General features: G+C 42.5%; 1 protein-coding gene across 1 annotated transcript in view; it reads right to left on the bottom strand.

Moving 5' to 3' along the window:
* The window catches only part of LOC145399811 (rho GTPase-activating protein conundrum-like), a 234,665-nt gene that overhangs the window by 178,212 nt on the left and 29,921 nt on the right, over positions 1 to 26,532 (bottom strand). Inside the window, exons 7-8 of the mRNA XM_080272372.1 lie at positions 23,323 to 23,453; positions 8,498 to 8,686 (exon numbers count right to left, since the gene is read on the bottom strand). Of these exons, the coding sequence (XP_080128498.1) occupies positions 8,498 to 8,686; positions 23,323 to 23,453 (320 nt within the window). The remainder of the gene's footprint in view (positions 1 to 8,497; positions 8,687 to 23,322; positions 23,454 to 26,532) is intronic.

Genomic DNA, 26,532 nt, shown 5'->3' on the forward strand with positions numbered 1-26,532 from the left:
CATATGACAGGGTGGATAGACTAGGATTGTGGAAAGTGTTAAGAATATATGGAATAGATGGGAAGTTGTTGAATGCTGTGAAGAGTATGTACGATGGTGCGAAGGCTGCAGTGCGTGTGGATGGTGAACTAAGTGAATTTTTCTCTTTGAAAGTTGGGTTGAAACAGGGATGTGTCATGTCTCCATGGTTGTTCAATCTGTACATGGATGGGGTAATAAAAGAGGTACAAGGTAGGGTAGTGGATGTTGGAGTGGCCCTGGTGAGAGAGGATAGTGTTTGGAAACTCCCTGTACTGTTGTTTGCAGATGATACTGTGTTGTTGAGTGAAGACGAAGGGGAGCTGCAAGGCTTGGTGGATGAGTTTGAGAGAGTGTGTAAGAAACGGAATCTAAAGGTGAATGTAGGGAAGAGTAAAGTGATGGTCTTTGAGAGAGGTGAAGTCAGTGAATGTACAGCGAGGTTGGATGGTGAGGAATTGGAAAATGTGAGTATGTTTAAGTACTTGGGTAGTGTGATGAGTAAGGATGGAGGTTTGGAGGGTGAAGTGCTTGAAAGGGTACAGCAGGGAAGAAAGGTTGCTGGTTCTTTGAAAGCAGTGATAAGAAACAGGGAAGTGAGCATGGAAGTGAAAAAGTTACTACATGACAGTATTGTGATACCAACTCTAACGTACGGAAGTGAAGCTTGGACGTTGTTGGAAGGACACAAGTCAAGAGTGAGAGCCGTGGAAATGAGTTATTTAAGAGGAGCCTGTGGAGTCACATGGAGAGACAGGCTGACGAATGAGGATATAAAGCAGCGTTGTGGTGTTGATGTGGATGTGATAGGAAGCGTTATGAGGAACACACTGAGGTGGTTTGGCCATGTGGAGAGGATGGAGGGTCAAAGACTGACGAAGAGAGTGTATGTGAGTGAGGTGGAGGGGGAAAGAGGGAGGGGGAGGCCGAGGATGAGATGGAGAGATGGGGTGGAGAGGTATATGAGAGAGGGGGGTGTGAGTTGGGAGCAGGGGAGTGAAATGGCGGGGGACAGGGCGACTTGGAGGCGATTTGTTTGTGGCCATCCCAAACGGGATTAAGGCGTCTGGCAATAGATAGATAGATAGACTATAATTTTCCCAAAGTTCTCCTTTTGGCCCTTCTGCAACATTTTCACCCTCTCTTGATCATACCAGACACTTATGTAGTATACATACAACCTCAGTGAACATCATTATATAAAAAAAAATGGTTACCTTAATTAGAATGAACAAAGTGGTAAATATGTGGTGATCACTTATCATGACAAGGGACAGTGATACTTGCATGCTGAAGAAGGGTGAATCTTCAGATGATGACTTATATCTATCTAGAAGTAGGTGAGAAACTATTCCATTAACACAATGTAAAGAAAAACTTAGTTAAAACAAGCGAAAGTACATAGTGACTTCAGGCAATGAGGTGAGAGGAATGAGATGAAAGCGGCAAGCGATGTGTGGGTGTGTGCATAAATGAGTGTGTGTTTGTGATTGGTTGATTAAGTGTAAACAGACCATTTCATGTCCCATTATCTTAGCTGTGTTGATTCATCACCACTTGTTTTAACGAAAAACTTAGCTGGAGGAAAAAAATACATAGTGGGTGGTGGAGATGAGGCGTAAGGCGACAGGCAGGCAGAACGCAATGTGTATGTGTGTTTCTGCTTGCATATGTGTGTATGCATGGCCAACTGGTCAGGTGAAAGAGTGGATGTATGTGGACTGACTGAAACTAAATGGGTAGGTGAAAGGGTGAGAGAATGGGAATACGGTTTAGGAATAAGTGCCAGAGTTAATGAGAATGAGAGGGCAAGAGAGGGAGTATGTCTGATGATATGCAAGGAGAATATAAGAGAGTATGTAACAGTGGGTGCAAGAATTGTATGGGTGAGGATGAAAGTAGGTATACAAGCGTGGGCAATAGTATGTGCATATGCGCCAACAGAGGACTGAGTGGCAAGAGTGAAAGATGAGTTTTGGGCAAGTTCAAAGGCATGCAAGGACAAATTTGAGAGGAGCGAGAGAGTGTTTTTGATTGGAGACATGAATGGCATAGTTGGGAATGTATGTGTGGATGGAGTGGTTGGTCAGTGGGGTGTGCCAGCTGAAGCAGATGGGAATGGTAGTGCTTTGGACATCTGTGCTGGTAAGGGGTTAGCAATAGCCAACATCTACTTTCGGCATAAGATGATCCACGGGTATACATGGAGAGTCATGAGAAGGATGGATCGTGAACTTGTTGAACAAAAGGCAATGATAGACTGTGTGTGTGCATGAGCAAATGAGAAGACAAGTGTTGGATGCAAGAGTGTGGAGAGGGTGGGGGAATGGAATCTTGGACCATCACTTAGTGATGGCCAAGGTAAGGCTGCAAAGAAAATGGTTGAAGAGACGAAGGGGACGACAGGAGGAAACAGCTCCTGTGAGAAGAGTGGAGATGTTGCAAGACAATGAGAAAATGGCAGAGTATAAGAGCATAGTGGAAGAAAGATTGGGAAGGTATGAATTAGAGCAGATGGAAGGAGTGGAAGACGTATGTAAGATATTCACGGAAGAGATAGGTGCAACATGTGAGGTGGTTTGTGGAGTGAGGAGGAAATGCAGGGGTGTGCATGCGACGGCATGGTGGAATGATGAGGTGAAACGACCTGTGGAACAAAAGAAGAAGGCATTTAGTGAATGGCTAGCGAGTAGAGGTAGAGGAGAAGATGAGACAGAAGAGAGGTATATGTGAGCAGGAGAAGGGAGGTGAAGAGACTGGTAAAGGAGAGTACGAAGAAAGTGGATGAAGAGTTTGGGAGGAATCCGAGTGTGAAATGGAGGAAGAGTAAGAAATTGTTTTGGAAGGAGGTAAAAAAAAGTACGGCAGTGTGAAAGGGGTAAATGTAGGGGAGTGAAAGACAGGAATAATAGATTGTTGGTGGAGAAGAGAGAGAAATTGAGGAGATGGAAGGAGCACTTTGAGGATTTATTGAATGTAGAGAGTGAGAGCAGTGCAAGTATAAGTGGTTGGGGAATGGCTGGGAGATGAAGAGATGAGAGTAGGGAGAAAGAGATCAGTAGGGCGGAAGTAGTGGAAGCAATGAAGAAGATCAAGATGGGAAAGGCCCAGAGAATTAATGGAGTGTGTGGTGAAATGCTGAGGTATGGGGGTGAGATTGTTGTGGAGTGGATATGGAAGTTATGTAGATTGGCTTGGCAAGAGGGAAGGGTTCTGGAGGACTGGAAATCAGGTATAATTATTCCTTTATACAAAGGAAAAGGGGAGAGAGAAGTATGTGGTAACCATAGGGGTATTTGCCTTCTTAGTGTGACTGGAAAAATATATGGTAGAATACTCATTGATAGGGATATGCATATAACAGAGGAGCTAGTTGGAGATGAACAAGGGGGATTTAGGGAGGGAAAAGGGTGTGTAGATCAGATATTTGTTCTAAGATGTTTAGTGAAGAAGTATCTAGTGAAGGGAAAGAAAATGTATGTTGCCTTCATGGACTTGGAGAAAGCTTATGACAGAGCAGATAGACAAGGTATGTGGAAGATATTAAGAATATATGGAGTGGAGGGGAAATTGTTGAGTGCTGTGAGGAGTATGTACGAAGGAGCTAGGGCTACGGTGTGAGTGGATGCTGAGCTAAGTGAGTTCTTTGATCTCAGTGTGGGACTGAAACAGGGTTGTGTGATGTCTCCATGGCTGCTTAATATATACATGGATGGGGTTTTAAAGGAGGTGCAAGGTAGGGCAGTGGATGTGGGGGGTAGCTCTAATGAATGAGGGTGAAATTTGGATGATTCTGGTGTTACTGTTTGCTGATGGTACAGTATTGGTGAGTGAAGATGAATGGGAGTTGCAAGGTTTGGTGAATGAATTTGGGACAGTGTGTAGGAAGAGGAATCTGAAAGTTAATGTAAACAAGAGTAAAGTTATGGTGTTTGAGAGGAATCAAGTCACAGAATGCACAATGAGGTTGGATGGTGAGGATATGGAGAATGTGTGTGCATTTAAGTACTTGGGTAGCATGATGAGTAAGGATGGAACTTTGGGGGATGAAATGCTTGAAAGGGTACAGCAGGGAAGGAAGGTTGTTGGTTCATTGAAAGCATTGATGAGAAATAGGGAGGTGAGTATGGAAGTTAAGAAGTCACTGCATGATAGTATTGTGATCCCTACCCTGACGTATGGAAGCGAGGCATGGTCCTTGCAAGAGGGGAACAAGTCAAGAGTGAGAGCAGTGGAAATGAGTTACTTGAGAGGAGCATGAGGAGTGACATGGAGGGACAGGTTAACGAATGATGAAGTGAAAGAACATTGTGGCGTGGATGTGGATGTGGTTGAGAAGATTAGGAGAAATACACTGAGGTGGTTTGGACATGTGAAGAGAATGGAGAATGAAAGACTGACTAAGAGGGTGTATGTACGTGAGGTGGAGGGAGGAGAAGAGCGAGTATGAGGTGGAGGGATGGAGTTGAGAGGTATATGAGGGAGGGGGGAGAGAGTTGCGGGGAGGGTAGTCAAATGGTGGGTGACAGAGCGAATTGGAGGCGTTTTGTCTGCAGCCACTCTTTGGGGGATTGGGGCATCGGGCTATAGATAGATAGATGTTCCATAATCTTAGTCATGTTGAATTATGACCATTTAACAAAATGCAACAAAAGACAAGGTTTTGTGTGGAACCGGGGGGGGGGGGGATGGCTGTAGAAGGGGCTGACTCCTTGGATTATCCCACACAAACTTTTCTTTTCCCACATTTACAAAGCCGGGTCAGGGTTTATCTTTTCATGCACATGATTAGTGCATGTTTGTCTGCTGTAAATTCAGGGTCTACTGTAAGTAACTGATCAGAGTATCACCATCATCATCATCATCATCATCATCCGAACCTCCTTTCCCACCCTAGGGAGGGGTTAGCAGCAGCAGCAGCATCCAGACAGCCAAAGTTTGCCCAATTCAATTCACTCATCATTCAAGCCCACAGAATCCTGGCTCCATCTGATAGGCCAAAAAATTTCACAATGTTCTGTAGCTTCACACTTACTTATCCGACGGAGCCAATCCAAATGCTGTAACATTAAAAAAAAGGTGCCAAATCTTTGGTTATGCACTCCTTTGTGTAAAATTCATCCAGCCAGCTCAATCTCTTATCAGTCCCCTAGCCTCACCATCTTCCATACCTCTCTTCCACACACACACATCCATCATATCCCTCCACTTATTCCTTGGCCTATCTCGTCTCCTCCCTCCTTCATATTCGCTCAGATATACCCGTTTCACCATTCTATTGTTATCCATTTTCTCCACATGTCCATACCACCTCAGTACACACTCTTTGATTCTGGTGTCCACAGACTTCCTCACTCCGCATCTCTCACAAATCACATAATTCCATACCCTGTCCACTTTCTGTACTCCACATACATTCCTCAGCAGTCCCATCTCCAATGCTCTTACTCTTGACGTTTCAATTTCATGCCACACCATAGTCTCACATCTGTATGTTAAAGTGGGCACTAACATGCCTTCATGTAAGCTTCATGCAGCTGCAACACTCAAGCCTCTGTTTCTTATCAAGGCCATCATAGTACCAGCTACTTTCCTTCCTTGTGTCACTCTACTTTCCACTTCTTTTGCAAATTTTCCTCTCTTTTCTATCACTGCACGTAGGTATTTGAACTCTCTCACCAGTTCTAGTCTCTCTCCATTCACTGTAACATCACACTCGGGATCACCTTCTCCCTCAATAACCATCACTTTACTCTTTTCTACATTTACTCTCAAGGCATGATGCTCACAGACATCAGCAAAACTCTGCACTAGTCTACCAAGCTCTTGTCCGGCATTTGCAAGCAGCACTGCATCATCAACATACATAGAATTTGAGATATTCCATCCATCACCATTCATTACCAGCACCATCCCTCTCACCATTACTCATGTCTTTACTTCTCTCATTACCCCATCCATATATTGTATATACTGAACAACCATGGGGACATCACACAACCATATCACACACCCACACTGATCACAAACCATTCACTTAAATGCTTAGATGCCTATTTACCCTTACACATGCTTCACTACCATCATAATAACTCTTAACGGCACCTAGCAGCTTACCATCTACACTGTAAATGCGCAAAACCTTCCCCAATCCTTCTCTGTCTACTTTGTCGTATGCTTTTTCAAGATCCATAAATGCCATAAATATCTTATTGTCTTTCTCACAAGCCTTCTCCACTATCTGTCTCACTGCAGATATTTGATCCACAAATCCTCTGCCACTCCTAAAGCCACCCTGTTCATCACTCCCTAGGCCATCTGACATCTCTCTTATTTTCTCTATAATAATTCTTCCAAATACCTGCCCCACAACACTCAACAGATTAATGCCATGATAATTCTCTGGACTCACTTCGCTCACCTTTATTTTTGTAAAGGGGTGCAATCACAGCTTTCTTCCACTCTACTGGCACAGTTTCACTCATTCATGCCTTCTTACACATCTCCAACAAGCACTTCATTCCGCTCTCTCCACTACACTTAATCTTCTCTGCATACACCTCATCAACCCCAGTTGCTTTCCCATTTTTCAGCCACTTCACAGTGTTCTTCACCTCTTTGAGTGTCACGTTTCCTGACACTGCATTATTTCTCTGCACACCCCCAAAACCAATTAAGTTTACAATCACTCTGCTCTCTCCATTCCCATTCATCAGGCTTTGAAAATATTCTTTCCATCTGGTCCTAACTCCATCGCCATGTGTTAATAGTCTATCAGTTACATCCTTCACACTTTCACATTTCTTTCCACAGTCATCTCTACAGTTCTGCACCTCTTTCCAGAATAACCTCCTATTTTCAGGGTAATTTGCATTCATTTTTCTTCCTAGATCTTCATTTACCTCCTCCTTTTTCCTCTTCACTAGTCTCTTTACACACTTCCTGCTCTCAATAGGTTCAGTTCTGATCACAGTAAACACATAACAAGAGAGAGAATACCCTTTTACCGCTGTAACTTTCGGTAATGGCTAGGTACAAAATGTGATAGACGAATTACAGGTCCAAGGGCTAGGGAACTTCTGAAATTAACCCTTATGCCTTAGATTGTAGTGAGGTCTATAAAAGCTGGCACTGCCCAGAGGCAAAGCGGGGATCCTCTGTTTGGCTCAGTGGTAACAGGCATACGTGTGGAGCACGAGGGCCTGAGATAGAATCTCGGTCAGACCAGTGATTACTTTGTGAAGTTTCACTTCGGTTATTACAAGATGACTACTTATATCTTACTCTGGCAAATGTCAGACAATTTTACTCAATACTGGGAAACCTCTTGAGATCAGTGGGATTACCAAAAACATACTGCAGTGGTGCATCTCTCATTATCTTCTATATTCATATATATTTCTTATCTAACTTCTTTTTATAACGTTCATAATTAATTGTCCGGTTAGTAATCTACATTTACCTCTCTTGTTATTTTCCCTCTACTTGATATTATCATTACCAATTATGATGCCTTGCTCCCTCCTGGGAACCCATAAATATTAATGCCTCTATGAGAAATACCTAAATGTTACTTTGCTTATATTAACATTTATCTTTCACTCATCCTCTATCTTCTGTCTTTTAGTTGTATCCTGTTCTACTCTCATCATTCACATCTCATATGGCATTCCCTTCAAATGCTACTCTCAACCTCATTTTCTAGGACTTTCTTCAGAATCCTTTATACTGACTGTGTATTTTTTGAAAGTTCTTACCACCTCAGAGTATGGTAGTTTTGTATCCATTACACAACACTATACCTCAGTGCTACAAATCTTTCCACTAAACCAAAATTCTCCCATAAAGATTTCTAGGCTAGCCCATTGAGCAGGAGAACCAGATTTAGACAGCTTGACACATCTGTTGGATACAAGGGATTAAGAACTACTGTATATTAAAATGTTTGGTGTAATTGATCTTTTGTTTTGGGTACCCCCATGCAATCTTATTCAGCTCACTAAAGACACAATGTAATGAAGGGATTCATGCCATTTACACTGCTCATTCAGTACATGAAATGGTTCTGAAAAGACCATTTCTACAATATAGGGACACAAATGCTACTTCCCTTATTCCTTCCTATGCAAGAGCATCAAAACTGCAAAAAGTCAACTCTGGAACTGCCTCTTTCAGTGTATATTTCCCTCTGCCTATGACCTCCAAGCATTTAAACACATGTGTCCAGGCATCTCCAAATAAATGGATCATGAATCTGGCTCTTTTGTTTTTTCCTGAAAAGAATAGCTTGCAAGTTTCTAGCCTTTGGTCCTTACTTCCTTACATAAAAAGAAAAAAAATGAAGTGCCTTCTTGACACCCATAATAACTTATCCATAACTTAGCAATTCTAAGCATATGCACATCTTGACAATTCACCCAGTTTATACCAAAATCCAAACTAGGCCACAAATTTCTCTTCTTCATTCCCCTCAACTCACCGGAAATCCATCATCTGACTTTTCATGTACTATAAAACCAAGATCAGTAGATGAACCAGATCGAGGCCTGTTCTCCTTGTGTTCTCTGTTCTCCTTTCGCTCACTGTTCCCCCTGTATTCTCCTGGGTCTCGTGGGTGGCTAATGGAATGCTTCTTCCTCAGTTCACCTCCAGATGATCTCCTACCATCCTGCAATTAAATAACAACAATGAAACAAAAATAATAAAGGATTTTATCTAAATGCTTTTATGATTAGGATCAAAATGAAAGTAACATTTGCAAAAAGGACTGGAGGTAAATCTGAAACTTAAAAAAATCTAAGAAGGTTTTTTTTGTTCAGGTATTTACAGTAAAAGAAATATAGTGTTTGAAAATATTGAATTAGGTGTGCTACCTGTGCAAACTGTTTTGATATGCAGCACTGCACACTATACAATGTAAATTTTATTTACATGCTTCATTAAAATCATAGTACAACACAAGACTTATTTACAGTATTACACACATCCTGTGTAGTTATGCCACCAGTCAATGCACTGGAGGTGACAAAAATAATTTGTCATCAAGAAAACATGCAATTTGAAGTTTTTGTTTTTTAAACCAGTATAACTACTGAAATATACAAGATTAGTAAAAATGATGCCATACACATGCATTGGTTTCTAACAAACAGTATCAATTGGTGTGCATCAAACTATGAAGGCAAACAGGCATGCAGTACTGTATAACTGCTTCACCAACTCCATTCAGCTTGAGGCACTCTGCCTGCCCTGGTTTTGCTGAACTATACAACATATTTTCATTTTTTAAAATAAAGCACTAAAAATACTAAATTAAAATTTTGAAATTCCTGCATGAAAACAGTTAAAAATGTCATTATCAACACAAACTGGTGGGACTACTTACTCACATGGCATGGCTGTGCAGCCAACAAGTATTTAATGAGCTAAGCACATATAATGCGACGTGCAACTATAAAATAAAATACGATATACAAAAAATAATACAGAATGTGCAAATGGTTAGGCCTGTGGGATAATGCCAGAATTTCAGGGACTTCCATGGTGAATGAATGAGTCTATGGTCCATTTTGCTGGGCATGCTGTTGACAGTTTTCCCTCAATTGTGCTTTCTTTCTTTTTCCTTGTTTTTGGGACCCTACCTCATCCTATCCTTTGCTGGAAAAAAACAAAACAATAATGATGATGATAAAGCACATGTTGCAAAACTACAAACTATCAAGCCACACAAACTCTTTATTACAGAATGAAGTACCCCCCTGGGGGTTGTTTTTTTTTTTCAAGAATACTCCCCCAGTATCCCTGCTTGTTGTACAAGGCGACTAAAAGGGTTGGCGGAGGGTTAGTGCCCCTCCCCGGAAAACAACTAACTAAAAAGACGAACAAGAAGCCTCGGACAAGGACTGACCAAAAGATGACGAACAAAGACCGGACAAAGGACATGGTAATCGGAACATGGACTGTAAGAGGTGCGAATGATGAGATGAAAGAGAGAGAGATTGTCCAGGTGCTTGAGGGTGCGAAAGTTGATGTATGTGGAGTAACTGAAACTAAATGGAGAGGTGAGAGGGTGAGAGAATGGGAGTATGGATGGGGTATATGTGAAGGAGTAGGTGAGAATGAGAGGGCAAAAGAAGGAGTGTGTATAGTTGTGAGTAAAAGATAGAAGAACATAAGAGAGTATGGATCAGTTGGGTCAAGGATTGTGTGGGTAAGATTGAAAGTTGGAATACAAATGTGGGCGATTGTGTGCGTGTATGCGTCAACGCAACATCGTGCAAGCAGAGTGAGAGAAGAGTTCTGGACAAATGTGGAAGTGTGCATGGGAAAGTTTGGAAGGAATGAGAGAGTGTTTTTAATTGGTGATATGAATGGTAAAGTAGGGAATGTGAAGGTGGATGGAATAGTTGGTGAGTGGGGTGTGCCTGCTGAGATAGATGAGAATGGCAGTGCATTAGTGGACATTTGTGGTGGGAGGGGGTTGGTGATAGCCAATACCCTCTTCAGGCATAAAATTATCCACAGGTATGCATGGTGAGTGATGAAATGATTGATTATGTGTGTGGATGAAAGGATGCAAAGATGTGTAATGGATGCAAGAGCTTATAGAGGTTATGGAGTGGATTTTCTGACCACTACTTGGTGGTGGCCAGAATCAAGATCCAAAAAAGATGGAGAAATAGAAGAAGGGAAGGACGGGAAGAAGGAGTATTTGCAAGGAGAGTGGAAAGGTTACAAGAGGATGAGAAAAAGACAGAATATAAGAGAGAAGTGGAGGAACGATTGGGCAAATATGAATTGGAGCAGATGGGGGACGTGGAAGGTGTGTCCAGGATATTCACAGAAGAAATGTGTGCAGCATGTGATGTGGTATGTGGGATGAAGAGAAGACGGAGGGGGGTGCAAGGAACAGCGTGGTGGAATGAAGAGGTGAGACAGGCTGTGGCACAAAAGAAGAAAGCATACAATGAATGCATGAGAAATAGGGGCGTGGAAAAAGTTGAGAGACGGAAGAAAGAGTTATATGTAGAAAGAGAGAGGTGAAAAGATTAGTAAGAGAGAGTAAGAAGACAGTGGATGAGGAATTTGGAAGGAATTTGAGTTTAAAGTGGAGGGATTGTACGAAAATGTTCTGGAAAGAGGTGAAGAGAGTAAGACATGATGGAGTGAAAGATAAAAATGATAGATTACTAGTGGAGAAGGGAGAAAAAGTGAGCAGATGGAGAGAACACTTTAAGGAACTGTTGAACATAGAGGATGGAAGTGATGCGAGTATAAGTGGCTGGGGAATGGCTGGGAGAAGGAGAGAGGTGAGAAGACAGGAAGAAATCAGTAGGATAGAAGTTGTGGAAGCAATGAAGAAAGTTAAATTGGGGAATGCCCCAGGAATTGACGGAGTGTGTGGTGAAATGTTGAAGCATGGGGGAGAGATAGTAGTAGAATGGATGTGGAAGATGTGCAGATTGGCCTGGGAGGAAGATAGAGTTCCAGATGATTGGAAGTCAGGTATAATTATTCCTTTGTGAAAGGAAAAGGGGAAAAAGAAGTGTGTGGTAATCATAGGGGCATTTGTCTTCTTAGTATAATACGAAAAATGTATGGTAGGATACTTATTGACAGAGTTAGGGAAATAAGAGAGGAATTAGTTGGAGAAGAACAGGGAGGCTTTAGGAAGGGAAGAGGTTGTGTAGATCAGATATTCATTCTTAGATCTTAAGTGGAAAAGTTTCTAGAGAAGGGAAAGAAGTTGTATGCGGCTTTCATGGATTTGGAGAAAGCATATGACAGGATGGATAGACAAGATTTGTGGAAAGTATTAAGAATATCTGGAGTAGATGGGAAGTAGTTGAATGCTGTGAAGAGTATGTATGATGATGCTAAGGCTGCAATGCATGTGAATGGTGAACTAAGTGAATTTTTCTCTTTGAAGGTTGGGTTGAAACAGGGATGTGTCATGTCTCCATGGTTGTTCAATCTGTACATGGATGGGGTAATAAAAGAGGTACAAGGTAGGGTAGTGGATGTTGGAGTGGCCCTGGTGAGAGAGGGTAGTGCTTGGAAATTCCCTGTACTGTTGTTTGCAGATGATACTGTGATGTTGAGTGAAGACAAAGGAGAGCTGCAACGCTTGGTGGATGAGTTTGAGAGAGTGTGTAAGAAACGGAATCTAAAGGTGAATGTAGGGAAGAGTAAAGTGATGGTCTTTGAGAGAGGTGAAATCAGTGAATGTACAGCGAGGTTGGATGGTGAGGAATTGGAAAATGTGAGTACGTTTAAGTACTTGGGTAGTGTGATGAGTAAGGATGGAGGTTTGGAGGGAGAAGTGCTTGAAAGGGTACAGCAGGGAAGAAAGTTGCTGGTTCCTTGAAAGCAGTGATAAGGAACAGGGAAGTGAGCATGGAAGTGAAAAAGTTACTACATGACAGTATTGTGATACCAACTCTAATGTATGGAAGTGAAGCTTGGACGTTGTTGGAAGGGCACAAGTCAAGAGTGAGAGCAGTGGAAATGAGTTATTTAAGAGGAGCCTGTGGAGTCACATAGAGAGACAGGCTGACAAATGAGGATATATAGGAGTGTTGTGGTGTGGATGTGGATGTGATAGGAAGCGTTAGGAGGAATACACCAAGGTGGTTTGGCCATGTGGAGAGGATGGAGGGTGAAAGACTGACGAAGAGAGTGTATGTGAGTGAGGTGGAGGGGGGAAGAGGGAGGAGGAGCCCGAGGAGGAGATGGAGGGATGGGGTGGAGAGGAATATGAGAAAGGGGGATGTGAGTTGGAAGCAGGGCAGTGAAATGGTGGGGGACAGGGTGACGTGGAGGTGATTTGTGTGTGGCCACCCCAAACAGGATTGAGGCGTCTGGCAATAGATAGATAGATAGACAGAAGTACCTGAATGAAAGCATGGAATATTTCTCAGAAGGATAAACTCATCAACCACTAACCATAAGAAAATCCAGGTGATGACAACTTCTCTACTTCATTCTGGCTACTGGTACTGCCTTCTAATTTGTATTCAGCTTGACTCATTGAGTCTGGTGATGTTATTTTTCATTTTATTCTTGCTACATCCCAATTAATTTATTAATCTTAGTAAGTTTTTTTTTTTTTTTTTAGTATGACAAGGGATTACACAAAACATCCATACACCACTTCATCTCCAGAGATCCTATCTTAGAATTAATTAACATCATGTGTTAGTAGCAAGAAACGTCAATAATGTAAAGGAATAATGTAAAGGAGATAAGATCTCATGAATTAAAGGAATTAGAGACCAATTCCTTTAAACAATTTGGTACAGTACAACCTCCCAAATCTGAACATCTGATTTCCAAAAACCTCAACCTTCCAAAATACTTTCTCATGCAATAGGGGGGGTGCTGATAATGAAGAATATATTTGTCTTCACAGAATCAATGCATATTTGAAGAAAAAGTTTATTTGAGGACAAACATACCAACAGATCATATTTCATTAATACAAGGGGCATCACTGTATTTACAGTACTCTCCAGGGTACTGTAGGATATTTAAAAATTTTTACATAATTTTCTCACAGTTACAATAATGCTTCTACTTTATAAAACACTCCATTTTCCATAAAGCCTTTGGAATGAAACATTTAAGATTTGAAAGCTTGTATGATAGTATGATGATATTACCAATTTTTACAGCTACCACCAGATATTAACACTGACAGCCTCATTTACTCAAGATGATGAATTAGCACTCAAACCGTTAATTTAGAATGGATTAAATTCTTTTGGTACTGGGTTTTCCTCCATCAGAATAAAATTCTTTTTACTGGCCAGAGCAAAATCCTCAAAGTAAAATAAGACAGTCAGTTCACCTACAATGTGCTCACTCATAATACTGATCGCTCAGAATGTGGTAGCCACTTGGTTAGGCCCTAAAGTTACCACAAAACAGTTCCATCCAGCACAATGCAGGATGTGGACCCAAATATGGCCATGTATGGCATTATTTGTCAATGCATGGAAGACTTTGTCACATCATGAGCCATGTGACTACCCAAAGGCTCACTGGTATGCAGTGAAGTCATGGGATGATTGTGTGGGTGACAATGTGGTGTGGTGATAATGATGATGATGATGATGATGATGATGATGATGATGATGATGATGATGATGATGATGATGATGATGATGATGATGATGATGATGATGATGATGATGATGATGATGATGATGTTGATGATGATGATGATGATGAAGAGGATGATGATGATGATGATGATAACTGGGCAAGTTGGTCCTGACATTTAACATGAGAGTGACCAGCCTCACACATCCAAGTGGCATTACATGAGCAATAAACCCCAACCACCCCATGGATACCGTATAAAACTACATGGGCTCAATCCGATTGGAGCGCCTTAATTACCCACTGAACTACCAGGTGTCATAGGCTGATTATATGGTTACCACCCAGCATGGTAAATGGTTTCTTGGTGTAATGGAAACCATTTGGCTTGTTGTTTAGTGCAGAGTCACCCGCAGACAGACGGAAGAGGAAAGACAGAAGGAAAGAAAGACAGAAGGGGAAGGAAAGTAGAGAGGAAAGGGCAGCCACTTATGAGCAGCACTACATCAAGCAAGTGGATGGTGAGCATCCCCACTACAATAATAATAAAAATAATACCATAATTATAATAATCTTCATCAAAATCATCATCTAGATCTCCTTTCCCACCCTAGGGCAGGATGTGGAGTAGCAACGTCCAGACAGCCCAAGTCTGCCCAATCCAACGGGCCAAGCTTCCATTCACTCATGTGTGGAGTAGCAACGTCCAGACAGTCCGAGTTCGCCCAAACCAACGGGCCAAGCTCCCATTCACTCATCACTCAATCCTGGCTCTATCTGATATGTTAAACACACTCACCACATTCTATAGCTTCACATAAACATATCCGATAGAGTCAGTCTGGACGCTGTCAACCCTGACCATGCACTTCTTCTCACAACATTCATCCAGCCAGCTCGGTCTCTTGTCATTCCCCTAACCTCACTGACATCCATAACTCTCTTCCTCACACAGTCATCCACCATATCCCTCCACCTTCTCCTTGGCCTACCTCGCCAACTCCCTCCTTCAAATTCGTTCAGATACACCTTTTTTCACCACTCTATTGTTATCCATTCTCTCCACATGACCGAACTACCTCAGTACACTCTCTTCGATTCTGGTGTCCACAGACTTCCTCACTTCACATCTTTCACAAATCACATTATTTCGTATTCTATCCACTCTCTGTACTCCACATACATTCCTCAGCAGTCCCATCTCCACTGCTCTCACTCTTACCTTTTCATTTTCATGCCAAACCATAGTCTCACATCCATATATTAATGTTGGCATTAACACGCCTTCATGTAAGCCTCATGCAGTTTCTTATCAAGGCTTTCATGGCACCAGCTACTTTCTTTACTTGTGTCACTTTACTTTCCACTTCTTTTGCACACTTTCCTCACTTTTCTATCACTGTACCCAGGTATCTGAACTCTCTCACCAATTCCAATCTCTCTCCATTCTCTGTAACATCACACTGGGAGTAACATTCTCTCTCAATAACCAACACTTTATTCCTTTCTACCTTTACTCCCAAGGCACGACACTCACAGACATAAGCAAAACTCTGCACTAGTCTACCAAGTTCTTGTTCAGTAATTGCAAATAGTACTGCATCATCAGCATACAACAAATCTGAGATATTCCATCCATCACCATTCATTACCAATGCTATCCCTCTCTCCATTACTCGTGTCTTTAGTTCTCTCATCACCCCATCCATATATGTATTGAACAACCATGGGGACAGCACACAACCTTGTCGCATGCCCACACCGATCGTGAACCATTCACGTAGATGCCCATTTACCCTTACGCATGCTTCACTATCATCATAAAAACTCTTGATGGTACCTAGCTGTTTACCATCTACACCGTACATGCACAAAACCTTCCACAATCCTTGTCTGTCTACTTTGGTGAAAGGTTTTTCCAGATCCATGAATGCCATAAACACCTTATAGTCGTTCTCACAAGCCTTCTCCACTATCTGTCTTACTGCAAATATTTGATCCACAAATCCTCTGCCACTCCTAAAGCCACCCTGTTCATCACTCACTAGGACCTCTGATATCTATCTTATTTTCTCTATAATAATTCTTCCATATATCTTCCCTACCACACTCAATAAAGGTATGCCACAATAATTCTTTCACTCACTTTGCTCACCTTTATTTTTGTACAGAGGTAAAATCACAGCCTTATTCGACTTTGCTGGCACAGTTTCACTCATTCATGCCTTCTTACATATCTCCAAGAAGCACTTCATTCCACTGTCTCCACTACACTTAATCATTTCTGCATACACCTCAACTCCAGTTGCTTTCCCATTTTTCAACTGCTTCACTGCATTCTTCACCTGTGTGAGTGTCATGTTTCCTGGCAATGCATTCTTTCTCTGCACACCCACAAAACCAATCATGTTTACAGTGGATCTGCTCTCTCTATTCCCATTCATCAGGCTTTCAAAATATTTTTTCTATTTGGTCACTACTTCATCCCCATCAGTTAATAATCTACCACTTAATCCTTAACACTTTCAAATTCTTTTCACTGTCACATATACATTTCTGCACCTCTTTCCAGAATAACTTCCTTTTTTTTTAGAGCAATTTGCATTCATTTTTCTTCCTAGATCATCATTTACCTCCTCCTTTTTCCTCTTCACTAGTCTCTTTATGTGCTTCTTGCTCTCAATATATTAAGTTTTTAATTTCAACTGCACCCCTGTCCTGTAAGCACTCTAGCCACTTCTTCCTCTTTTCCTCCACTGCTCTCTTAACCTCTTCATTCCACTATGCTGTACCTTTCTTCTATGTTGTTGCTCTTGCGACACCAAACACCACTTTAGCATTCCTAACTAAACAATCCCTATATGCATTCCACAGGCTGTCCAGATCCACTTCATTCCAGTTCAATGATTTTAATTCCTCCCCTATTTTGGCCCTGTATTCATCTGCCATTTCTCTGATCCTTAGCTTCTCCACTTTCAGTCTTTCTCCCTGACTGCTCCTCTCTCTCCTGGTCCACCTCAATCCTCTCAGCTTGATCTTGCATACCACAATCATTTGATCTGACAGACCTCCACATCATCTTCTCATGGCCCTCGTATCAGCAACCATTTCTAGCATTGACCTCTATGAGCATGCAATCAATCAAGCTCCTTTCAGCACAATCCCTGTTCCCTCTATACCATGTATATTATGTGCATCTTTGTGTTTGAAATACGAGTTACAAATACATAGCCTCCTTTCCTGACATATATCCTTCAGCTGCTTCCCATTATCATTATCCCCTGGTACTCCATTATAACCCATTATAGCATCCTGGGAACCAGTGCCTACTCTTCCATTCATATCACCTGTTACGATCACTTTATAACTCCTGGGCATTTCTCCCAGTGTGTCACCCAACTCTTCCCAAAACCTTTCACTCTCTCTCATTCCTGTCATCACATACAATCACAGCCAATTTCACCTTCTCAAACCTGAACTTGACATACATACATCTCGAGCTGACACATTTGTAATATCTTATTCCACTCTGCTACACCTCATTCATCAAGGAAGCAATTCCTTCCTTGCATCTTCCCCACCATTCATACCCATCTTACACATTTCACACCCTCCCACTCCTCCATTTCACACCCTTTCATATTTGTTTCACATAATGTCATCATGGCATATCTCTTGAACACATTCACCACTTCCATCCTCTTGCTCTCCTCATTCACACCTCTCACATTCCACATGGCCATGCAAATCTGCCCATTTGGTTGGGGCCCTGGGCAGGTATTCGGTCCTCCGAGGCTCTCTGAAACATTGGCCATGATAAAGTGATTTTAGATAAAAAAATCTGGGGGATCCTAAATCTGGCCAAAAACCCTGGTTATATGGTTACCACCCAGCATAGTAAATGGTTTCCTGGGTATCAGAAACAATTTGGCTTGTCACTCAATGTAGAGACCACAAGGCATCCCTACACTGAGTGAGTGGATGATGGGCACCCCAATCTACCGTGAGGATAATAATAAAAATAATAATAATAATAATAATAATAATAATAATAAAAATAATAATACAATAAAACCTCTACAATTCATAATCCTTCAAGTCGGAAACCTCTACAACTCAGGAAGGCTCCAAAATATTCATTTAAAAAATCAAAATTCAAAAATTCCCAAAAATGCACATGTGAGAGGAAGAGAGTCGGCAAAAAATTCCCCCAACTCGGTAAGATGCTGAGTTGTACAGTAATGTTTAAGTGTTTAGTGTTTAGTTTCCCAGTACTGTATAGTACAAGTGATAAATACATTACAGTAATGGCCTTTATAGTGTTAATTGTGCTTTACATAGTGTACAGTGTCAAGTACAATACAGTAAAGGTGTGCCCAAAAGTGATCTTGAGCCCCCCTAACACCTCCAAAAACTACCAAAAGTCCTCCTCCATGCCTGGAATACACCCTACAACTGCATGGAATCATGGTAAGGCAGCTTTTACTGTCTGTTGTAAAAACTTTTACTTTTTTTCCATTTTTTTCCTTTTTTATGTGTGTGTGCTGGGGGGGGAACTTAAAGTTCATCCCTACAACTCGGCAAATAGGCTAACTCGGCAAGACTTGCACATGTATTATGCCGAGTTGTAGAGGTTTTACTGTAATAATAATAATAATAATAATAATAATTATAATAACCTAAAGGGGTCAACAAGGTGACCCTGGCTGCTCTGAGGAGTGCTGATACACTACCAAGCCTCATCGAGGCTGGAGTGAGGTGTAGGGGACAGGCCGCCTACTTTTTATGCTGGTGATTTCCAAACCCCTGCGGGTCATCCACTACAGCACACCTTAAACTACAATTGACATGGGAGCACTCACCTCCCTCACACCAGTACTGCATGTACAAAAATGGGCTCGAACTCAGGTCAGTTGGTCTAGGTGTCGAGTGCTCTATTGACCAGACCATCAGGCGGAGATGGTATGCTTGATGTGTACAGTGATGGTGTTGGGTGATAGTGGGGATTTATGATGAGGGGTGATGGCAAAGATTTATGGTGCAGGGTGATAGTGGGGGTATACAGTGTAGGGTGATGATGGGGGATTTATGGTGTGAGGTGATGGTGGGGGTTTATGGTGTGGGGTGATGGTGGGGGTTTATGGTGTGAGGTGATGGTGGGGGTTTATGGTGTGGGGTGATGGTGGGGGTTTATGGTGTGAGGTGATGGTGGGGGTTTATGGTGTGAGGTGATGGTGGGGGTTTATGGTGTGAAGTGATGGTGGGGGTTTATGATGTGAAGTGAAGGTGGGGGTTTATGATATGAAGTGATGGTGGGGGTCTATGGTGTGAAGTGATGGTGGGGGTTTATGGTGTGGGGTGATGGTGGGGGTTCATGGTGTGGGATGATGGTGGGGGTTTACAGTGTGGGGTGTTGATGGGGGTTTAAGGTGTGGGGTGATGGTGGGGGTTTAAGGTGTGGGGTGATGGTGGGGGTTTATGGTGTGGGGTGATAGTAGGGATTTATGGTGTGGGGTGATGGTGGGGGGTTTCTGGTATGTAGTGATGGGGGTTTATGGTGTGGGGTGATGGTGGGGTACTTATGGTGTGGGGTGATTTTTTTTTTTTTTTTTTTTGAGGAAGAAGGAACCAAAGGCAATGAGCCTGCAATACTGTTCCCTCCAAGAGAAAAACAAAATACAAGAGAGACCCAAATTCAAGATCCATTCATTTCGAGATGCCTGGACACACTGCGTTTGAAAGACTGGAGATCATAGGAAGCAGGAAATACAGACAGAGGGAGACAGTTCCAGAGTTGACCTGTTGCATAATTGAAGGACTGGGAGTAACGGTTGACTCTTGCATTAGAGAGTTGGACAGAAAAGGGGTGAGAGTTTGCTGCTAGACGGGTGTAACGCGCCTGTCGTAGAAGTGGAGGATTGCATGCAGACAGTTCAGAGGAACAGTGACCATTGAAGTAGCGATAGAAAAGAGATAAAGATGCAACACTGTGGCGAAGAGACAGAGGTTGAAGGAAGTCAGTAAGAGGGGGAGAGTTAATGAGACGAAAAGCCTTTGACTCCACCCTATTGAGAAGAGCTGTATGTGGGGAGCCCCCCCATACATGAGAGTTGTACTCCACACAGGGGCGGATAAAACCCCTGTATAGAGTCAACAATTGTGCAGGGGTAAAGAAGGAACGGAGTCGACTTAGCACACCCAATCGCTTGGAAGCAGATTTTACAAGAGATGTAATATGATCTTTCCAAGACAAATCCCAAGTAAATGAAACCCCAAGCATGTTCAACAATGATGCAGGATTAAGTTGAGTATTATTAAACATAAGTGAGTATACCTGTGGAAGATTTTGTCGGGTTGATAGGAGCAAAAACTGAGTCTTTGATGCATTAAAAACAACCAGATTATTTTTACCCCAGTCAGAGATACGAGCCAAGTCAGACATTAGGTGTGCCATAGCCTCATCCCTTGCCTGTTGAAGTAACTGCTGAGATGGACGTTGTGGGAATCGAATGGAAAGGTGAAGGGTGGAGTCATCAGCGTATGAGTGGATAGGGTTAGATGTACAGCTTAGAAGGTCATTGATGAATAAAAGGAAGAGAGTTGGTGATAGGACAGAGCCCTGAGGAACACCACTGTTAATAGATCTGGGAGAAGAACGATAGCCGTCTACAACAGCAGCTATAGAACGACCAGAAAGGAAGCTAGAGATGAAGGTGATGGTGGGGTTTTATGGTGTGGGGTGATGGTGGGGGTTTATGGTGTGGGGTGATAGTGAGGGTTTCTGGTATGTGGTGATGGGGGTTTATGGTGTGGGGTGATGGTGAGGTACTTATGGTGTGGGGTGATGATGGGGTTTTATGGTGTGGGGTGATGGTGGGGTTTTATGGTGTGGGGTGATGGTGGGGGTTTATGGTGCGGGGTTATGGTGGGGTTTTATGGTGTAGGGTGATGGTGGGGGCTTATGGTGCAGGGTGATGGTGGGGGGTTTATGGTGTGGATTGATGGTGGAGATATATAATGCAGGGTGATGGTGGGGGGTTTATGGTGTAGGGTGATGGTGGGGGTTTATGGTGTAGGGTGATGGTGGGGAGTTTATGGTGCGGAGTGATGATGGGGAGTTTATGGTGTGGGGTGATGGTGGGGGTTTATGATGTAGGGTGATGGTGGGAGTTTATGGTGTGGGGTGATGGTGGGGGTTTATGATGTAGGGTGATGGTGGGAGTTTATGGTGTGGGGTGATGGTGGGGGTTTATGATGTAGGGTGATGGTGGGAGTTTATGGTGTGGGGTGATGGTTGGGGAAGTTTATAGTGTGAGGTGATGGTGGCAGTTTATGTTGTGAGGTGATTGTGGCAGTTTATGGTGTGAGGTGATTGTGGCAGTTTATGGTGTGAGGTGATTGTGGCAGTTTATGGTGTGAGGTGATTGTGGCAGTTTATGGTGTGAGGTGATTGTGGCAGTTTATGGTGTGAGGTGATTGTGGCAGTTTATGGTGTGAGGTGATTGTGGCAGTTTATGGTGTGAGGTGATTGTGGCAGTTTATGGTGTGAGGTGATTGTGGCAGTTTATGGTGTGAGGTGATTGTGGCAGTTTATGGTGTGAGGTGATTGTGGCAGTTTATGGTGTGAGGTGATTGTGGCAGTTTATGGTGTGAGGTGATTGTGGCAGTTTATGGTGTGAGGTGATTGTGGCAGTTTATGGTGTGAGGTGATTGTGGCAGTTTATGGTGTGAGGTGATTGTGGCAGTTTATGGTGTGAGGTGATGGTGGCAGTTTATGGTGTGAGGTGATGGTGGCAGTTAATGGTGTGGGGCGATGGTGGAGGGTTTATGGCATGAGATGATGGTGGGGATTTATGGTATGAAGTGATGATCTGGGTAAGGCGTGGTTTGGATGATGGTGTTTAGCGATGGTCTGCTTGATGGTGTGGAGTGATGGTGATGGTGTGATCTGGGTAATGGTAAAGTCTACCTTCATACTTCAGGTGCGTTAGATTACAGTGTGTTTTTAACTGTGTTTGTCATTGGTACTTTCAAGGGAAGGTTGCAGTGGTTGGGGCATGCTTGAGACATCATTAGAGGTGACTCTGGGAAGGGTGTTGACCATAAGAACTTTTTCTCATAGGTTCTGTATCTCTCACAGTGTGGTCCCATGACACTGTTCTTGGTACTGATCAATTAACCAAGACATAGGCGAGCTGACTGTATAAACCACTTGCTTCTCATTCCATGATACAGTGAGCAGCATTTTATATAACTGCAAATAACAATCTGCTCGAAGGGTGCACGCAGATGCTAGTACTTAAACAAACTCTGTTAAACTGGACACTTCATGCATACCTTTGCCACTGGATATATGTATGGTATCTTTGCTAATGTAGGTAAAGCAAAAGTTGTAGTTAACTGGGTGAATGGTGACACTGCTATTGCTGGTGGGAGTGGCCTTGTGCCATTTGTGAAAAAATGGAGTGGAGGGGTTGGCAGGAATTTGATTCATTGCATTGAATGCAACGGCTCAGTACATAAGAGACGCAATGGTGTACATGGCAGACTGCAAATGTGGTAGAGTTTGAATGTTCTGCCTGTAGGAGCAACCCAGCTGGTTGGCACTTTGGAAAGCTTGAAGACTTTGGAGGTTCTGTTGTGAGATCTGGAAGTGGTTAGATGAAGTTTACGGAGCTATTATTTCTCCTTGACAATGAAGGGTATCCCACTCCAAACACTGAGTTCATTATCTGCTGCTCACGTGCGAAATGTGATATTGTACGGCAGTCAAAGACAGCAAGTGAATGAACACTGCAGAAACTGAAACATACTGAGATGAGAGTAACCAAAATGTTAAGTGGCAATTCTCTGATGGACACAGTTGAGTGTGATTTAATTAGAGGGATGGATAATAATTAGAGTATCAGGAATATAAAGAGAATGGGACAACTGAGACTGTTTGGATGTGTGGTGAAAATAAAGGAGATAAATGGATGCAGAGGGCTTAATACCATGAATGTGGATGGGAGATAAAAAAAAAAAAAAAAAAAAGGCGTAGACTAAAGAAGATACAAAAACTGAAAAAACAGGAAAAGCTGACATCATGCATGGCTAAGGCTTTCAAAGACATTTATGTAAATGTAAATACATATAATCTATGCCCTTCAGTTAGTGATAATACATTCCCTAGTTCACACCCACACACTGTACCAGACTTACAGTAATTGAATCAAGGTCAGTGGAGACAACAGAAGAGTGAGAGTCAAGGGATGGTCTCTTCTCTTTCTCTTTGCACCGAGCATGGGGTATGTACACCGACCCGATGTAGCGGTAGTTGAGCACCTGTACCTCTGTACCAAGGATGACACATCAATGTCAGTAAAACAGTTGATATGGAAAAGGGAACTGTTTTTAGCACAATACAGATTACATTCCAAAGAGTGTAGAAATGATACATAATGCTCTATGTAATATTTGTAGTGAAGTAACCCCACTCCGTATTGCTAAGCAGACCCAACAAACATAGGCAAGCAATCACCCCTGCATGGCCATCCCATGCAGTGAACCAATGTCCCCTTGCAGTGGACAGTGCCTCACTATAGAGATGCATGGAAGAATGTGGAGGTTTGGTTCCTGGATGGACAAATAATTTCTGTCTCTCTACATAGTTAACAGGGGCATCATAGTAAGCTCCACATCACCCCATTATTTGGTTATATGGTTACCACCCATCACTGTAAATGGCTTCTTGGGTTACAAGAAACCATTAGGCTTGTCACTCACTGTAAAGTCACGTACTATAAGGAAGAAGTAAGCAGCACTACATCGTGACTGGACGGTGGTCACCACCACCCACCACTATAATGTTTTATGTAATGCAGAAATGTACAGCTGACCAAAAGTGCATTACACTATAGAGGTATGATGATACCTGAAATTATCAATATAGCCTGTGAAGTCCTAATAACATTAATCCAATATCAAGCGAATTCCTATATAATAACAATCATGACTTGAAAATGTCACAAGCAAGCAATAAATGATATCCTTATGAATGTAAGTTTATATCATGGCAAAAAATCATTGGCCATTTTCTAATATTCATTGTTAGTGATGTCAAAGTGTTTCATACTAAGTGTTCATCAATATATACAGTGTATATATTTTTGTCAACAGTACTGAGTATTGTACTGTACTGTAAACAGCTTGGCACAATATTAATGATGCATACTGTATATTGCAGCCTGTAATGTAACAACAGTTATATGACAATCCTATGTTTCATTATGATTTTAACCCTTGCAAAGCTGCAGACCTCATATGAGGCACAATGAAGGTCTGCCAGGCCAAACTGCAGGTCTCATTTGGGATACAATTTACACTGATTATATAACAATGACTAGGGCAGGCAAACTACCATACCAAGACTCAGTATATCAGGGGATAACAAAAGATGAACATCTTCATGTACAATATTCCACAAACCTCCCTCTTATTATATGAAGCAGATAGTTCCTGAACACTGTACACATCTCAGTAATACATCCTCATCATCGCACTCCTTTTCCCATCAATATATGAAGTAAGACAGTAACCAGTACATTGGAGGAAAAAAAAAAAAAAAAAAAAAAAAAAAGAGGGGGGGGGGAGAACTATCAGCAGCATTCCTAGTGATATAAGTCACACAATCAATCACACACCACTCAAGTTCCTAAAATTCTGTCTTCAGCTTACAAGCTTGACCATCTACTCATGCTTTTTTTTTTTTTCTTTTACAGATGTGCTTCACACATACCTGCCAAGCAGTAAAAAAAAAAAAAAAAAAAAAAAAAAAAAAAAAAAAAAAGTGCCAAAACTGTTATTTGCTCCTCTGTATATACAGTAGGTGCGCACAGTACGCGAGTTTATGGGCAACAGAGGAGGTCGCATACCAGGAATTCACATACTGTGTATACATAAACTTATAGGAAAAATTACATATAGGCGGCATCCCCCTTTATCGGTAACCTTTGAGACTTCTATCAGACCTAAGTACAGTGGACTCACACAATGCGCGAGAGATTGGATGGTCCTGGTCCTCACACACTGTGAAATTGCACACTGTGAATACATAATCTTATGAGAAAAATTAAATATGGGTGGTACCCCCTAATACCCAGACATTTTTTGGCCCTTAGAGACATAATAGGTCTAATTTTTCAGACATTGTACTACAGAAATAGCTACAATAACAAAAATATGGGTAGTCACCTTAACAACAGTAGACAACAGGCCTGATAAACTTAAATAACAGGGGTTCTGAGGCACGGCATCACTTACAGTGCCACACCCCCAGCTGCACCTCCCACAGCACCAACACTTCCCTCCACAGACTCCTCTTAAGCACCTTCTCCAGGAGCCTCAAAGTCACTCACTTCGGCCATAAACCCCTCGAAGTCCAATGCTGACACATCTGACATTGCATCCTCTTCATCCTCAACAGGAACAGGATCAGATGTAGCTGGTTCCTCAATTTCACTAACTTGAGCCCGCTCTGGGCAATTTGTTATGAGCGTCTGCCTTCTCCTGTTTATTTCTTGCCTGTGCCTGTCTGTGTAGAAATGAAAGAGTTTGTTGATACCAACCAGAACCTCCTCCATTCTTAGGTTACTGACTTCCTCTTCCCTCACCTCTTCCTTGAGCTTATGCACGGCAGAAAGCATCTTGCTTATTCTTGACATACACAGCTCTATATTCCCCTCCATCACACTAGGTTGCTCAACTTGACTGCCTGGCATCGGGCTCTGCGTCAGCCTTGTCTATCCATTGCAAGACTTCCTCGGGAGGCTGTTCCTCATTAGCAGCGTGCACTTCCAGTATGTCCACCAATGTAACGTCCTCAAAACCTGGTACAGCTTGTGCTGCTGTCAGCATTGCTGCCTCAGCCTCGGCCAGTGGTTGAATGGCCATCTCGTGGGTCGTGCATAAGTGAGGTACGAGCATTCACCACGCATGGTTCACTGCTGCAGGTGTAATCTGGTGCCATGCTTGTAGGAGAAAGTCAACTGCATCCTTCACTGTAAAACGACGCCAAAATGCCTCAACAGTCATGTCACCTGTGGCGGGTCGGGATACAGCTGCTGGTGGAGATGGTACGGGAGTAGCTAGCAGCCTCATCGAGGTCTTCGTCGTGATCTTCTTGAAGAGCATGAAGCTCCTCTAGTGTGTTGATCTTCCTGCATAGGTAGTCGTACACTAGCTTATAGCTGAAGTGCTTCACAGTGGCGATCAGTTCTTGATCCAGTGGCTGCATTAGTGACATAGTCCGGGGCGGCAGAAACACAACACGACAATCCTCGTACAGATCTTCTAGGTATGGAGGGTGACTTGGCACACTGTCCAGCAAAAGGAGCATCTTAAATGGAATGCCAAATTCCCAACACTTGGCCC

The sequence above is a fragment of the Coenobita brevimanus genome, chromosome 50, assembly GCF_032717465.1.
Source record: "Coenobita brevimanus isolate Jiangsu-jjx chromosome 50, ASM3271746v2, whole genome shotgun sequence".
In the NCBI taxonomy this organism is placed as follows: Eukaryota; Metazoa; Arthropoda; class Malacostraca; order Decapoda; family Coenobitidae; genus Coenobita; species Coenobita brevimanus.